Raw genomic sequence first — 18,124 nt, forward strand, 5'->3', positions numbered from 1 at the left:
GGAGAAACTTATTTCCTACATAACATGGAGTCTCAGAGCAAACTGGAGTCTGTTTAGTCATTTCCCTTAGAGTCTGGCCTATAACATTCTCATGGAGCCAGATCTGTCAGCCCTTCACAGTAGGGCACTTGCCTAGCATGCATGAGGCTCTAGGTTCAATCCTCAGTACCACACACACAAAAAATAAAAACTTAAAAAGTTGGAGACAAAAGAAGGACTAAGTTGCTAAAGTTCCTCATGCCATTTCTCTCCAGACCAGTTCTTTCCTTAACTGAGTGTCTCATCTTAACACCTGTGATAATGTTGAGCTTAGCAGGCCCTGTTATGAGCTATTTAAAAATGAGTACAGTTTAAGCAGTAAAATGGACAAGCCTGCATGAGTGTAACTAACTGAGCAGAACCAGTATGATAACCTGATAAACTATCCCTAAGCAAGATCAGGATGTCAGAAGAGCAAGTTGTCAGGCACTTCAAGGAACTTATGGTTTCCCCATAAATCTTTAATTTTTTTATTAAAATATTTTTTTATTTTTACAGACACATTTTGATTCATTGTACGCAAATGGGGTAGAGCTTTTCATTTCTATGGTTGTATACAATGTATATTCACGCCATTCATGTAATCATACATATATATAGGTAATACTGTGTTTCATTCTATTGTTTTTCCATTCCCACCCTCTCCCATCCCTTTTTCCTCTATACCTTCCAAAGTTCCTTCATTATCCCCCCACCCCCATCGTTATATATTGTCATGCACTTATCAGAGAAAACATTCAGCCTTTGGTTTTTTGGGTTTGACCTATTTCGCTTAGCATGTTTTCCAACTTCATTTACCAGCAAATGCCATAATTTTATTCTTCTTTATGGCTGAGTAATATTCTGTTGTGTATATATACCACAGTTTCTTTATCCATTTGTCAATTGAAGGGCATCTAGGTTGGTTCCACAATCTGCTATTATGAATTGAGCTGCTATGAACATTGATGTGGCTGCCTCACTGTAGTATGCTGATTTAAAGTCCTTTGGGTATAAACCGAGGAGCGGGATAGCTGGGTCAAATGGTGAGTCCATTCCAAGCTTTCTGAGGAATCTCCATACTGCTTTCCAGAGTGGGTGCACCTATTTGCAACTCCACCAGCAGTGTATGAGTGTGCCTTTTTTCCCACATCCACGCCAACGCTTAATAATTATTGCTTGTGTTCTTGATAATAGCCATTCTAATTGGAGTTAGATGAAATCTTAGGGTGGTTTTAATTTGCATTTCTCTAATTACCAGGGATGCTGAGCACTTTCATATTTTTGTTGATCACCTGTATATCTTCTTCTCTGAAGTGTCTACCCATTTCCTTAGCCCATTTATTGATTGGGTTCTTTGTATTTTTGGTGTAAAGTTTTTTAAGTTCTTTGTAAACTTTGGAGATGAGTGTTCGGTCTGAAGTGTGAGTGGAAAAGATTTTCTCCCACTCTGTAGGCTCTCTTTTCACATTGTTGATTGTTTCCTGTGCTGAGAGAAAACTTTTTAGTTTGAATCTATCCCATTTATTGATTCTTGCTTTTATTTCTTGTGTTATGAGGGTCTTGTTAAGGAAGTCTGGTCCTAAGCAAACGTGATGGCGATTCGGGCCTACTTTTTCTTGTATTTGGTGAAGAGTCTCAGGTCTAATTCCTAGATCCTTGATCCATTTTGAGTTGAGTTTTGTACAGGGTGAGAGATGGGGTTTAGTTTCATTTTACTGCATATGGATTTCCAGTTTTCCCAGCACCATTTGTTGAAGAGGCTCTCTTTTCTCCATTATAAGTTTTTGACACCTCTGTCTAGTGTGAGGTTACTGTACTTATGTGGGTATGTCTCCGTGTCTTCTATCCTGTACCATTGTTCTACCCGCCTGTCTATTTTGGTGCCAGTACCACGCTGTCTTTAATGTTTTATCACTGACATATATTGATGGGATGAATAAATACAGATTGAGAAACACACTTGGCAGCAAGATATCAAACTGATAGCCAGATTATAAAATGTATACAATATCCTTCTTTACATTTTTAAAAAATCTTTTTGAATTTTTTTACAAAGAGCCCTTATGGTCACTTATATCCTAGTGTTCTCATAACAGCCGCAGAGATCCCAAGGATAGCATCCGAAACTGAGGTGCCCTAAGGAGGGCCGAGGCAACGGCAGAATAACGTGCTGGAAAAGGACTCTTAAGAGCACTGCAAGGAGAGAGACGAAATCCTCACCACAAAACTGTACCTGAGTGACTTAAGTTGCCAAAGTGTTTTGTTTTCCTTTTGCTCTTTGGTCTGATAAGAAAACGAACAGTTTTAAGTATGTGAAGTAGGGTGGGAAAAGGTCAACTTCAAGCTCAAAAGCAGGTTGACCCTAGGTTAGGCTGCGGCATTCTGTGGACGCTTAAGCTTACGGCTCTTCTACTTTGTACCCAATTCCATTATGGTCAACAACTAATCAGGTCCTCAGCTTCCACTGAAGAGTTCCTGATTACTGGATGCACATCATACTCACTGGCTTCAGTTAGCACGCTGTCAAGCATCCCTCTCCAGGCCCAACACGGCAGCCCAAAACCCAAGTCTATTTTCACTCACCCACAAATACACACTCATCAAGGGAAAGTAGGCACTGCTTTTTAGTACACATTCTTTTTCTTTCCCTCCCCTTTCCAACACTACATTCATCCTAAAAACTTTAGAAATATGGGCTGGGGATATAGCTCAGTTGGTGGAGTGCTTGCCTCACAAGCACAAGGCCCTGGGTTCAAATCCCCAGCACCAAAAAAAAAAAAAAAAAAAAAAAAAAAAACCACTTTAGAAACATTACATGGAGAGCTCTCCCACTTAAAAGATATAGAAATATTAAAATGGAGAGCTCTCCCACTTAAAAGATAATTGTGATTTCAGACTATCAGGTAAGATTACAGTACTGTGCTTGTTTCAAACTCACATCCAGAGAGGTATAAAAAATAAAACAACAGTGTGGTGCAAAAAGAACATTTCCTAATCCATCAGGAGCCAAAATTCAGTTAAAAGTTGGATGATAACAAGCAAGAACATCAAATATTTGGGGAGGTATCAGTCACTGAAAGCACAATGGAATGACAGAAGGCCATTTCTCATCATTCAGTTGTGTTGCATAGACTGCTTAAATTCTCCCAAACTCAAGAGAACAACTTTTGTATTTCCCCCCCAAAAAATTTTGTATTCCAACTTCAAGATGTTCCAGCTTCTCCCTTTTCCTAGCAATAGCATCAAAATAACTCATGAAAAATTTTAATCAGTTCCCAAAATAAAGGAAAGTAGGTGTTTAGAATTCAATCATACCAGGATAGTTAGGGACCCTCAAATTGCCTTTACAAAAAGGCAAGTTATTAGGGGTATGCACTTTCAGTATGAGGAATTAGTTTTCAGAGGCTTAAGAAAACCTGGCAGCGATGTTATCATGATTTTATTTCTATATCTGAATCCATTGCTGTTTGCAACTGGATTTTTTAAGTTGTCCTATAAACATTGAAGCCAATAATCCAGATCTATATAGGATACACTAAATCAAAACACTAAATTGATTTAAAAGAAGAAAAAGGAAGCTAAGAGTCTCGAATATGAAAACACATTGATTCATGAGTCAAGACTAGACTAACACTTAAGTATTTCTAAACCCAAAAAGCATAAGTGACACTTCTGAAGATGATGCTGGCTTTAGATTAAAGCTTCACTAGAGTTTAGCCAACAGTCACACAGATTTCTGATTAAAATCCCTAAGGACCATCCACAGGTATTTTGTTTGACATGAGAGTCGAGCAAAGTTTTGGCAATGATATTTACTGAACTTGAAGCTCCAGGCCTGCTGACCACCATAACCTGTCCTTGACAGTCTCAGTTAAAAGAAACAAAAAGTCGTGTTTACAGGGTCTTGCTAAGTTGCTTAGGACCTTGCTATGTTGCTTAGGACTTCACTAAGTTGCTGAGGCTGGCTTTGAGCTTGCAATCCTCCTGCCTTAGACTCCTGAACCACTGGGATTACAGTGTGCAGCACTGAGCCAGGCTCACATTTTGAATTTTCAAGTTTCTGGTTAGTGTAAGAAAAATCCACTATCATTAGTGATTATGTGAATAAAGGCTAATTCTTATTTTGGGTTAAGATTTTACTAACTTCAGATTGTTCTCTGAAATATATGTATGAATTCTATTTTTATCAAAATAAAATGAGACTTCATATTACAAAAACAAAGTCATGTTTTCTAGATAAACTTTGGATATACAAACCCCATTTCTCACCCTTTGATGATGTGAGAGTAGAGAAGACACACAGGTTAGAAATCACACAACCCTGTACCCCCAGTACCCCTCCCAAAAAAAGAAAAAAAGAAATCACACAACCCTTAGAAGCTTTAAGTTTGTAGAATTTGGACAGTATGCATGTTAGCTGACAGGCACATCTGCTCATTCAAAGATAATGCAGCAGCTTCATGCAGAGTCCATAATAAGATTCACAACATATGCACAGGTTTAGAAACAGACACTAGGTATCCGAAGACAGTGCCAGGAGGCATTAATATAGAAAGGTCTCTAAGCTGACATATCAGCAAAGATCTACTAGTGCAAAGGCCAGACTCCACAGCATAAAACAACTCTTTAGGCAGCTCACTCCTGACAAGTTCTAAAGAACTTAAGTACAGTACTGCCATGGAGAACTCTTACGACATCAAGTGGCTATGTGCCTGTGGAGAGGGACTGTATGTGATTAGAAGATATGACACTAATTCAGTCATTAAAAGCTGGAGAGACACTTTCACAATCAAATCAGTGGTCATCAATTCCACAAAGATAACAGATACAAACTAAAGGGCATATTCCCTTTTGGAGAGGTCTGGATGGAAGCAGACTGCACCAAACAAAACCTAAACAAACACAGAATCTTAATTTAGTAAGCACAATCCCACATCTACCAATTATGTGGCACAACGCAAAATATCAAGAGGAAATTGTCATCTAGGAAAGTTAAGTGACATTCCAAGAAACATTACTGTTTTACAGGGCAGGAAAGAGCACCGTATTTTACACAGCACAGGTGGGTACGCTAGATAATCCAAGTATGCACCGATGCAGGGCTGTGGTCCATCCACCTTCAGTTCAGGTTTATGCTTTCCTACAAATTCTTTCCTAAATCAGGCCAGTACACCATCAAAACTAACTGACTCAGTTTTCCCCCCAATCCACTCATGGCATGTAGCAGCACAAGCATAACTCCTGTCTCCCTATGACTTTCAATAAGAAGAATTAGATGAAAGCTGCATTAAAAACTAGACAAATTCAAATCGCACCATCTTTTCCATAGCACAAAAATGCCACAAAGACCCAATGACACACTAAACACTCTGAGTTATGTGGCATTTTCAGTTAGTTTGGCTTAGAATTCTTTCTAGCCATGAGTTCTTAAAAGATTTCCTTCCACATCAAAAGTGTTCAGTTCCAATATGTGGGATGATCAAGCACCCATGACAGGAATCCTGATTTTTTTAAAAGGACTCTTAGACATCTCCTTAAGAACCTCCGTCTAGAGTCTAAAGATGGACAATACTTGCCAGTATCTGCTGGTGAGTATTGCTCAGTTTCATGGCACCAGTACTGTTAAATTCACAAGCTCCAAACTCTGAAGTCATATAGGTTGCAAACACAGAAGGATGCAGCTGTTTCCCTACAGATAAAAAGTAAGTCTTACATTCATATGTAATTCAAAACACAAGGGCCTAAGAATTTCAAATCACAGTTTCATTGTTTTTAGTACCCTTTAGCTCCAAGGCTTCTATGAAAACTATTGTCACATAAGTCTGGACTTTCATAAGCAGGATGTATATAGCACATCCCCTGCCCTTCAGAGACCCTGAGAACACTCATCTGGACACGTTCCCAAAGCCCAACTCGAAAAACAGACATACCCAATTCTGCAGGGCAGAAGCTGGCCTTGCTCTCTAACTCTTCTTCCTCAACCCCACCTCAGTTCTGCCTTACAAAAATAAAGCTAGGGCTGGGGATATAGCTCAGTCAGTAGAGTGCTTGCCTCGCAAGCCCAAGGCCCTGGGTTCAAATCCCCAGCACCGCAAAAAAAAAAAAAAAAAAAAAAAAAGAAAAAGGAAAAAAAAAAAAAAAAGCTGTAAAAAGGAAGTTTTACAATGGAGCTGAGAATCAGGTCATTGGCTCACTTGCCCAAACTAGAAATTAGAGTGCTACTCCTCAATCACAACATTGAGGGGGAAATACCTGCCTCTTCCTTCCTGTTCCCAAGGCCTACCATGTTCTCTCTAGTAGGCTGTTGGGAAGTGAAAATGGTAAAGGACAGTGAGGGGAAGATAAAACCTGGTTTTTAAAAACACTCATTTAAAAACACCCACACATCCACGCTTACATACACACTTAAAGGTCTCAACACTTTTTCAGTGGCCTGAGCCTAGTATAGACTCTTGGCCCAAAGCCAACCCTCCCACCCACTCTGCACACATTCCCACCCTCCAATCCCACCCACCAGGGGTCATTGCTGTGCACCTCATACACACAGCAAAATTCCTATCCCTTTCCCAATTATATATTTTTAAAAAAGCAGATAACTTTTTAAAAATTAGTTGTTGATGAACATTTATTTATTTATATGTAGTGCCAAGAATTGAACCCAGTGCCTTGCACATGCTAGGCAAGCCCTCTACCACTGAGCCACAATCCCACCCCAGATAACTTACTATCTTTAAATTATTTTCTAAAAGTCTCTTAAAAGATTTTGATGTTTAAACACTTCTTTTCTTCTGGTATATTAAGCATCAAAAGAATCCACAATTACTTGCTAAAACAAACCCTTGAGGCAGGTCCAGGATGGCGGACTAGAGGGAGGTGGCATTCCTTGTCGCTATGTGGCTTGGGATTCAAACAGAGGACGTACTGTTTCTTTGCCAGGCAGTTGTCGCTGCCCACTGATCCCCTGCTGTTTACCCCATTGGTCTGCTGTAACACCTGCCAGCACATCGCCTGCCTCTTGAGTGCAGATCACTTGCTGCCTATCATCCGCCATTTGCCCGCCTCTTGCCTGCCCATCGCCTGCCTTTCACCTACCTGTTGCCCACTGCCCACGTCCACTGGCTGATCATCCACCTTTAGCCTGCAGACCCCCAGCAGATTGCCTGCTACCCACTGTTACCTGGAAGTCCATATCACAGTACCCACAGGTATGGTTTCACACAGCTGTGCCATCCTGGGACAACAGCCAGGGCCTGCAGGTTTGCTGCTGCCTCAGCCATTGCCATCCCAGGTCATGGCCACCTTGGCCTGAGGACTCAGGCCAGGGCCTGGAGATATACTGGAGTATCTGCAGGTCTGATTGCACCTGGGTCTTTCTGCTCGGTGTGGTACCCTCTTTGCAGGGTCACTCCTTTGTGTGAGCGTATCCCAGGTGGTCTCTCTGCAAGTTGAAAGGGCATTAAGATTTGGGGACTGCAGCAAGACCAATACAACGTATCAAAATCTCTGGGACACTATAAAGGCAGTGCTGAGAGGAAAGTTCTTTGCATTGAGCTCATACATTAAAAGGATAAAAAGCCAACAAATAAATGACCTACCAATACATCTCAAATTCCTAGAAAAAGAAGAACAAATCAACAACAAAAGCAGCAGAAGACAGGAAATAATTAAAATCAGAGCTGAAATCAATGAAATAGAAACAAAAGAATTCAAAAAGTTGATTCTTTGAAAAAAATAAATAAAATTGATAAACCCTTAGTCACACTTAACAAAGAAAAAGAGAGAGAACACTCAAATTACTAAAATTCATGATGAAAAAGGAAATAATAGGACAGATACTACTGAAATACAGAAGATAATTAGAAACTATTTTGAAAATTTATACTCAAATAAAATAGAAAAACTTGAAGACATTGACAAATTTCTAGAGCTATATGATCTACCCAAACGGAAGCAGGACGACATACACAATTTAAACAGATCAATTTCAAGCAATGAAATAGAAGATGCCATCAAAAGCCTACCAACCAAGAAAAGCCAAGGGCCAGATGGATTCTCAGTCAAGTTCTACAAGACCTTCAAAGAAGAATTAACACCAATACTCCTCAAATTATTCCATGAAATAGAAAACGAGGGAAACCTTCCAAACTCATCACCCTTATACCAAAACAGACAAAGACACATCAAGGAAAGAAAAGTTCAGACCAATATCCCTTTATGAACACAGATGCAAAAATCCTCAATAAAATTCTGGCAAGTTGCATACAAAAACATATTAAAAATATAGTGCACAATGATCAAGTGGAGTTTATCCCTGGAATGCAAGGTTGGTTCAACATATGGAAATCAATAAACATAATATATCACATCAATAGACTTAAAGACAAGAATCATATGATTATCACAATAGACACAGAGAAAGCATTTGACAAAATACAGCACCTCTTCATGTTCAAAACACTAGAAAAACTAGGGATAGTAGGAACATACTTCAACATTGTAAAAGTTATCTATGCTAAGCCCATGGCCAACATTATTCTAAATGGAGAAGAACTGAATGCATTCCAAGAACTAGAACAAGACAGGAATGCCTTCTTTCACCACTTCTATTCAACATTGTCCTTGAAACACTAGCCAGAGCAATTAGGCAAAAGAAATTAAAGGGATACGAATATGAAGAAAAGAACTCAAACTATCACTATTTGCCAATGACATGATTCTATATTGAGAAGATCCCAAAAATTTTCACCAGAAAACTTCCAGAACTCATAAATTCAGCAAAGTAGCAGGATATAAAATCAATACCTATAAATTAAATGCATTTCTATACATAAGTGACAAATCCACTGCAAGAGAAATTAGGAAAACTACCCCATTCACAATAGCCTCAACAAAAATAAAATATGTGGGACTCAATCTAACAAAAGAGGTGAGGGCTGGGGTTGTGGCTCAGTGGAAGCGTACTTGCCTAGCATGGATGAGGCCCTAGGTTTGATCCTCAGCACCACATAAATAAAATAAAATAAAATAATAAAATAAAATAAAATAAAATAAATATAAAATAAAAAAATAAAATAATAAATAAAATAAAATAAAGGTATTGGGCCCACAACTAAAGAGAGAGAGAGAGAGAGAGAGAGAGAGAGAGAGAGAGAGAGAGAAAGATGAAAGACCTCTACAATGAAAACTACAGAACACTAAAGAAAGAAATTGAAGAAGACCTTAGAGGATGGAAAGGTCTCCCATGCTCTTGGATAGGCAGAATTAATATTGTCAAAATGGTCATACTACCAAAAGTGTAGATTCAATGCAATTCCTATTAAAATCCCAATGACATTCTTTGTAGAAATAGAAAAACAATAATGAAATTCATTTGGAAAAATAAGAGATCCAGAATAACCAAGGCAACCCTTAGCAAGAAGAGTGAAGCAGGAGGCATCACACTAGAATAGTACAGAGCAATAGTAACAAAAATGGCATGGTATTGGCACCAAAATAGACATGTAGACCAATGGACAAAATAGAAGACACAGAGACAAACCCACATAAATACGGTTATCTCATACTAGACAGAAGTACCAAAAATATACATTGGAGAAAAGATAGCCTATTCAACAAATGGTGCTGGGAAAACTGGAAATCCATATGTAACAAAATGAAATTAAACCTCTGTCTCTCACCCTGCACAAAAATCAGCTCAAAGACTTAGGCCCAAATCTTCATCATGTGGGCTTAGGGACCTGATTTCCTTAACAAGACTCCTGAAGGGCAAGAAGTAAAATTAAGAATCAATAAATGGGATGGATTAAAACCAAAAAGCTTCTTCTCAGCAAAGGAAACAATATCATGAATTGAGAGCCTACAGAATGGAAAAAAAATCTTTATCATACATACCTCAGATAAAGCACTAATCTCCAGGATATATAAAGAATTCAAAAAACTTAACAACAAAAACAAAAAATAACCCAAAGAATAAATAGGCTAAGAAACTGAACAGACACTTCACAGAAGAAATAGTCGATCAACAAACATGAAAAAATGTTCATCATCTTTTGCAATTAGAGAAATGCTAATAAAAACCGCTCCAAGATTTCATCTCACTCTAGTCAGAATGGCAATTATCAAGAATACAAGCAATAATCAGTATTGTTGAGAATGTGGAGAAAAAGGTACTCATACATTGTTGGTGGGACTGCAAAATGGTGGAATCACTTTGGAAAGCAGTATGGAGATTCCTAAGAAATCTTGGAATGGAACCACCATTTGACCTAGCTATCCCACTCCTTGGTTTATACCCAGAGGACTTAAAATCAGCATACTACAGTGATGCAGTCACATCAGTGTTTATAGCGGCTCAATTCACAATAGCTAAACTATGGAGCCAACCTAGATGCCCTTTTACAGATGAATGGATAAAGAAAATGTGGTACATATACACAGTTGAATATTAGCCTTAAAGAAGAATGAAATTATGGCAATTGCAGGTAAATGGATGGAACTGGAAAATATCATGCTAAGTGAAATAGTCAATCCCCAAAAACCAAAGGACAAATGTTTTCTCTGATAAGCAGATGCTGATTCATAGTGGGGGGAAGAATGAAGGATTGTGCAGAGGGGAGTGAGTGGGGGGTGGTAGGGATGGGAAGGACAGTAGAATGAGATAGACATTATTACCTTATATAAATGTATGAAAAAATATTTTAAAAAATATTTATCAGTTAAAAAAAGATAATGAAAAAATTTTTCAATAACACATATTGCTTTACAAAGATTACTCTGAAATGTTCACATTTTTCCTGTTCCCAAATGAAATTGATGTGTACTTATAGGAATAAAAAAAAAAACAATAAAAAAAAAAACCCTCCATGATTCAGTTCTGGCAAGAAGAGGGAGGATATAGGACTGGGGAGATAGCTCAGTTGGTAGAATGCTAGCTATGTAAGCACAAGGCCCTGGGTTCAACCCTCAGTACCACAGGAAAAAAAAAAAAGAGGGAAGATAACCACTCCAATCAATCTAAGTAGGAAGTGAGAGGCCTAGAGAGTGTTCCTAATCCTTCACAGCTTCAACATTCCCATCTCTCTAATACCAGTAAAAACTATAAAATAATTAAATATGAGGCAGCAGATATAATAACCAAAGCCTGCTACCACCCTTCCACCTATCTCAATATCAATTTATCCCCTAGTCCAGGAAGGGGGACATATGTCATAAGGGAGGTAATTTTCTCAGTTCAATATCAGTCAACAAAAATAAAGAAAAGAAATAAAGAAAATCACATGTTTTCTAGAGATTATTCCCCCCCCCCTTTTTTTTATTGAGGAAGGTGTGGACGTGGTGGAGGCTGTGGCTGGGATTTGTCTGCATTGCCAAATCTGGAGGACATTGCACTAGCCCATGGATTGAGATATTCACCATACTGAGCAGAGTCAGATGCCGGGGGCTGAGGGCTGCTCACCTTGGGCACTGTGCAGGGAGGGGAGCATACTCACAGTGTCTTGACAGTTTGTTGACTGAGTTGTGTTGCTATGCCCAGGCAACTGGGCCATCGTAGGAAGAGGAGGGATGGAGAAATTTAAGGAAGGGGATTTAGTACTCTTGGCAATCTTGGCTGGGTAATCAAATACTGCTCCTCCAGTCTCCTCAGGGGACCTCGCTTACAAGTGGCACTCCAAGATGAAGAAGAACTAGACAAGCTACAGGTTTTTTGTGCTAACACGCTTGCCTGGCTGCTGTTCTGGATCACCTGGACGTTTGTTCCCAGTAGCAGCTGGAAGCAGTGTATGAGTGCTTGTGTGGATGGTGGTGACGACCACAATGGTGATTAGATGGGCGAGTCTTGTGCTTTTCTGTGTGTTCCCGGCTCTTTGTGACACTGTGCACTACAGAATTGTGCTTGTCAGCTGCAGCATGGACTTTAATGTGCATTTTTATCTTCTCTGGTTTTGAAGAGGCAGCTTTATCGCCAGTCACTTGGAGTCTCATTTTGAGAATGTTTCATCAGACTTTTCTAGAAAAGGCCACTCAGGGTTTTCTTCGCCCTCTACGGGCATTTTCAGAATGACTGGAGAATGGCTGTCATGGCGAGACAGGAGATTCTGGGCAGCATATGCACATTGTGGCTTTTCATTGGCCTCCAGGTTCTCCAGTTGCCTCTTCTGGGCAGCCAACTCTTCTGCATGCTTTGCACGAGGTTCTTTCAGGGACACTTTAGTTGATGGCACGCTCTTCCTACTCTGCTTCTGGGAAATAAACACATTTCAACCATCCTGTTGCAAGCAATGATCGAGTCCTGTAAGTGCTAAATTCTCATTAGTTCGATGACCCTGCGCAGGTTCTAGTTTAAAAGGAAGCTGGGAGGACATCCAGTATTCACTGCAACGTCTCCACGTTGGCTAAGTCGCTTGATGACTCTTCAGAGACTGGAAGAGAAGGCACCGCCCTCGTAGAACATGAAGTTGACTTGCTCATTAAACCTGCAATAGTTGTGTCCAAAGAGCTCTGGGAAATCATACTGAGAATTTCTGCTCTGAGCATTTTCATCCGCTTTTGATTTCCTGGCAGCCTGACATGCCCTCCAATTCCAAATGTGTTTGAGCCTGCTAGGAGTTTTCTCCAGAATCCATAGAAATTCACCTCAATTCATCTAAAATTCCAAGGTCACTGTGGCATCAACATATTCCCACCAGTTGAGACTGGGATCGCCCAGTTGGATCACTTGCAAGCCAGATGGATGCAGACACAGGCCACCACAGGAGGTGCATGCTGCAGGCTGAATGTGGTCAAATGCCGGTTTTTTGTTGCCATGAAGCGAGATGTCTGAGCTAAGTCCTTGCTGGCTCGAACAAATTAAGTGCACCTTACGACATGTGTATGTGGGTCATCAATTGTTAATTCAAAGTCTAAAGTTTGCAAAATTATGCTTTCTGGACCAGATATTGAACTAGTTGCAGGTAAGCCTTCCTCCTAGTATCAGGAAGTGATTCCTGTGGATGGAGACAAGCATGTGCTACCTTGATGACACGTTCCAATTTTTTTTGGCTATTCCTCCACTTTAGCCGCCAGAAACAAAGCTGCTGGAGCCACAGAATTTCAACGGAACTGTGTAAAAGACCAAATCATGTTGTAAAATCAATGCTATAGCTGTGTCAATAGTCAATTGTGGGACGTTAAGAAGTCCCATGTCCTGGAGAAGATTGGTCTCCTGCTGGCAGTTAGAAATTCTTGATCTGGGTCCAGGCCAAAACCACGGGATGGGCTGCCTCCCAGAGTTAAATATCACCCCTTGCTGTCGCTCTTCCTCTCCTCCACAGCGCTTCAACTAGGAGGCAGTAGCAGAGGCTGCAAGCACTTCCCAGCATCACCTCAGCGCGACACACATCTGCTGTGCATGTTGGAGTCTTTTCCTCACCTCAGGTCAATACCAAAGTTGAGAACTATTGTTGTAGATTATTTAGATAATGCTTTTCCTCGAGTACTGTTTTGGAAATAGTTACTTGTCTGTGACTCTGTTCATAAACTGGATGTTAAAAATTAGCAGTTGGTTCAGTAATCATTTTTGTAAATATTCCAGCAACGTTGTTTCTTTCCAAAATGTCATGGACTAATAAAAATACTTGGTACTATATGGTGCTAATGATACCACTTATATATTTTCATTTTTTTTTAGTTGTAGATGGACCCAATATCTTTATTTTTATGTGGTGCTAAGGATTGAATCCAGTGCCTTACACGTGGTAGGCAAGCACTTTACACTAGCTACAACCCCAGCCTGCCACTTGTATTTTTGGTACATAATATGTTGTGATACAGCAATGGGTAAAACCAGAGATAAGTTTTTGGTACTAAGGATTAAACTCAGGGATGCTGTGCCACTGAGTTGCATCCCCAGCCTTTTTTGCTTTGTATTTTTTGATAGAGTCTGAGTTGCTGAGGCTGGCCTCAAACTTGCAATGCTCCTGCCTCAGCCGCCTGAGTAGCTGTGCCTGGCCCATTTTATTTTAAGGAAGAAAAATTTTGTCTTACGTTCTGAGATGAACCGTCTCAGTTGGCGATATAGCTGTTTCATCAATTTGCTCAAAGGGCCCAGGACGCTTCTGGCTTGTGGTTCCAGTCTTTGTACTCTCTCCTCAGTTCTTGGAACCCACTATGTCATCTGAAGGCAAAACAATTTCCTGAGTGACACTGGAAAAAGGCATCTTACAGATGAAGGCCTACAACTGCCCCATATCTTTCCATTTTCATAAAATCCTCAAAGATTCAGTTAGCATTCACAAGCACTCGGGACTCAATCTCCAGATACAATCGACCACAGGAAGCTCCAGCTGGAGTTTCCTTAGCAGCAGCCAACACTGCCCTTGGTGCCTCCAGGGCCTGGTGTTCGGGACATACCAATTTCTTACAAGGTGTTTAGTAACAAGACTTGGGTAGAAATTGCTGCTTGGGGGTGGGGTGTAGGCTGGTGGTAAAGTACGTGTTAAACGCGCACAGGCCCTGGGGCGCCATCCCCAGGACAGGGAAGAAGGAAGGAAATTACTATTAGGATCTATTGGGCTTCCTCATTTGACCATATGACAAACCTGAGAATAATATAAATTTACTAACACTGGCAAAAAACCAAAAAACATTTATTAAAGTAGATACAGAACACTTGTATGCTCAGATTTTAATACTGCTTTACATGTTTCCTTTCTGTGAAACAATTCCTATTATATTAACTAAAAATTTCCACCAATAATATATTTAATATTCACTTGTCAAACACAATTGATAATCTTAAGGGGAAAATACATCAAAGGCGTATATACAATTATAGAAGTTCTTATTATACACATAGCATGGAAGATACATTTTATTACTTTTTACATATTCTAGAAGACAGTCAAATGAAGATAAATAGATTCACACTGGTTGATAAACTATTCTGGAGGTTGAGGTCTTGCACTGTATTATTTTGTGACAAGAAAATTCAAAATTATTAATGTTGAATTTCTCATCATACATTCATCTAAAAACAGTTTAAAAATCTTGTAAAGGAAGACTGTAGATTGGTTACTTTAGGCATTTTACAGTGGCTTAATAATTCACTGCTGGGGATATTTGCTAGAGAAGAAAAAAAAAACATAGAGAGAATTCTTCCATGTATTTAGATCTGGTAAGGAAGCAAAATGGAAAGGGAAGATAAAATAACCTGAAGCCACAGATGCTATTTTTGGCCTCGTCTGTTACATCCTGACGATTGTTACAAGTGTTTTCTTTTTCATAAAGGTAAAAATCTGAACAAAAAGACATTGTTTTTCCCCAAAATATAGATTTTTAAAAAATATATACATATGATATATATATAGAAGCTAAAATTATGTAAAATCAAGAAAGAAAACACCACAGTTGAGTAAGTGGGTGCAGCATATAGATTATAAAATGTCCCCCAGCAGTCTGGGGGCTTTCCCCGCCCTCTGCCTGTTTCATGATTTATAATCACACCCAGTATTGTCCAGCCTACAAAAAAGGCACTACTGATAATAGGTAGTGCAAAGAGCTCAGATATTTAAGAATAAAATACTTTAAATGAGTAAATGAAAATACAAAATGGTACATCTTCTGCAACTCATTCCAGTGTCGAAGCTTAACCCAAAAAAAAAAAAAAAAAAAAAAAACTAAATATACAAATGCAGCCCAGAAATATTTAGTGCAAATATGAAAAGTAACGGCATAATTTAAAGTGTCTTAAATAAGGGAAGGAAAGGGCTTGTTCTAGAGGTCTCTCTAGGGACGATAAACGTAATGGCATCTGGTGCAGTCTTAAAACTGAAAAATCAGGAAAACAAAATTAGAGGTGAACTCTCACCTACTAAATATTTGTTTATTATTCTAACTTATAAGGGGAGACTAAAGGATGATTTGTGGAAGACCAAAATATTTTCTTAGATTTCTTGACAGGGGTCAAAAATAGCACGGTTTCTCCTGAAGTCTGCGCGCAGTGCTGGCGGCGGGTCCCCAGACGCCGCGTCCCGGAGGCCCCCCGGGGAGGCCCACCGCACTCCGGCCTCCTCAGAAGGTCTCGTCGTCGTTGCAGGTGGTGGCCCAGTGCCCGAACATCTCGCAGATCTCGCAGTACGGCCGCTCCTCGCTCCGACTGCCGTGGTGCGTGGAATGGGGAGGGTCCTCGGACATCTGAGCCTGGGTGGGACAGTCCTCCGTGTCGTGGAGATCGAAGCAGTCACAGATGTCACAGAAGAGGCGGGGCTTCTTCTTGGACTGTTTCTCCTGGTCATCGCTGCAAAGGTCAAGGTGTAACGTCAGAGATTTTATCAGAAGAAATTTGAGAGAAAACACTTGTAAGGAATTTTAAAAATAAGCAAGAACTAATTATGGCCAGCTCTGTGAGGCTCCAGGGTCAGTAGTGCATTCCATATTTAAATTCCGTTCCTAACTTCTCTGCCAGATTCATGGAAACCCATGTTGGCGAAGTGACCGCACAGCGACTACCCCTGGCTGTTCGCGGCCCCCTGGAGAGCCCACCACTCGGTAGGCTCACTGGAAATACCTGTCGTAGTTGTTCAGGTCGTCCCCGGTGCCATTGAGCGCTGCTTCTGACATCATCTCCACCTTCATCTTGAGGTCTTGATTCTTTCTCTGAAGGTCCACTATTACTGAATTTAGGAAGTCAATCTGATTTGTCAAAAAAGGAAAGGAACAGTGAGGTGGGTAAAGGGTAACATGCACAAGCTGGAGTACCAAGAAGCCGCTATGCGGATGTCACAGAAGGGGCCACCGTGTCTGTCACTGGACCCACCTTGTTCAATGCCCCCAGGAATGGAAGTGCTGAGATTCTTTGACAAACAGCTGAATTTAAATGAGGCTGTGGCTAGGTGGTAGAGCTAAGGAGGCTTCCTTTTCCTCTACTTCTCAACATTCTTGAAGTGTTCCTGAGTAGTTTATTTTGAAAAACACTCTACATCATCTCTTAATGACTGTTTCCCACTATAAATGGATAAGCTTCACTTGTCATTGGGGGAAATAAAATTATACTTTTTTAAAATCTGTGAGTTGTGGAATGCTACTGATGGATGGAAAAGTTATTTCTTTCCATAGGAAAAAAAAATACAATTTTGCATCATCCAAAAAGCATAATCCTACATTTGTAGATACGTGGGCATGAGTTTTAACTTTTCCTTCTATTATACAAAAATACACAGACAGACTTTTACAAAACACAGAGTTCTTTCATTAAGTTCTAGAACGCTTTCAGGACGTTTCTGTTCTGTGCATCTGGAGAAGTTACATGGACACTCTTCACACAGCCACTGACCACTGTTTGGTAATGCCAGTGGGAAGCACGGAGGGCTGTGAGGGGAAGGCCAGGCTCCCTCCTGAGGTGACACAGGCGCACACCAACACAGCAGTGTTTGGGAGCCACATACCAGAAGGGGACCTGTGCTGAGGGTGGTTGGGCTGCAAAGACAACATGACCACTAGAAGGAAACTCTTAACACTTCCGTTCAAGCCAAGAGCAATTTAAAAACAAAGATTCTTCCTTCTACAAACAATAAAAGGTCTCTTTTCTCTAAATTGAGAGGATATCAGTTTATCATATTAAAAATACATACACACACATACACACATGCACACAATTTGTGGGTTTTGTTTTTTGTTTTTGTTTTTGTACCAGGGATTGAACCCAGGGGCACTTAACCACTGAGCCACATCCCCGGCCCTTTTTGTTCTTTATTTAGAAACAGGGTCTTGCTAAGTTACTTAGGGCCTCACTAAGTTGCTGAGGTTGGCTTTAAACTTGTGATTCTCCTGCCTCAGCCTCTACATTGCAGGTTTGCACCACCACGCCCAGCTACAGTTTAAAGAAGTATTTGGTCTTTTTCCTCCTGCTGGGGTGGGTTATGAGACAAAGGTAGCAATCAGCCCTGTCTTCCTCAGCAATATTTTCCTCTCAGCATCAGTGAGGCCACCTTTGAAAGCAGATGTGCTGAGTCTATTTTCACTACTCAAGTTGCATTTTCTAAGTCATTCCCACTAGAACTTCCATTTCAAGAAGAAAAAAAGCCATAGACTGGACATAAGTATAGTGGGAAACCACACACGCAGGCAC

General features: G+C 40.2%; 1 protein-coding gene and 1 pseudogene across 1 annotated transcript in view; both read right to left on the minus strand.

Moving 5' to 3' along the window:
• Positions 1-11,332: 11,332 nt before the first annotated feature.
• On the minus strand, positions 11,333-14,523 carry LOC124991540 (cyclin-T1-like; annotated as a pseudogene).
• Positions 14,524-14,609: 86 nt separating this feature from the next.
• Clip1 (CAP-Gly domain containing linker protein 1) overlaps positions 14,610-18,124 on the minus strand; it is a 114,039-nt gene continuing 110,524 nt past the window's right edge. Inside the window, exons 26-27 of the mRNA XM_047560846.1 lie at positions 16,565-16,689; positions 14,610-16,294 (exon numbers count right to left, since the gene is read on the minus strand). Of these exons, the coding sequence (XP_047416802.1) occupies positions 16,069-16,294; positions 16,565-16,689 (351 nt within the window). The 3' untranslated portion in view covers positions 14,610-16,068. The remainder of the gene's footprint in view (positions 16,295-16,564; positions 16,690-18,124) is intronic.

The sequence above is a fragment of the Sciurus carolinensis genome, chromosome 8, assembly GCF_902686445.1.
Source record: "Sciurus carolinensis chromosome 8, mSciCar1.2, whole genome shotgun sequence".
Classification (NCBI taxonomy): domain Eukaryota; kingdom Metazoa; phylum Chordata; class Mammalia; order Rodentia; family Sciuridae; genus Sciurus; species Sciurus carolinensis.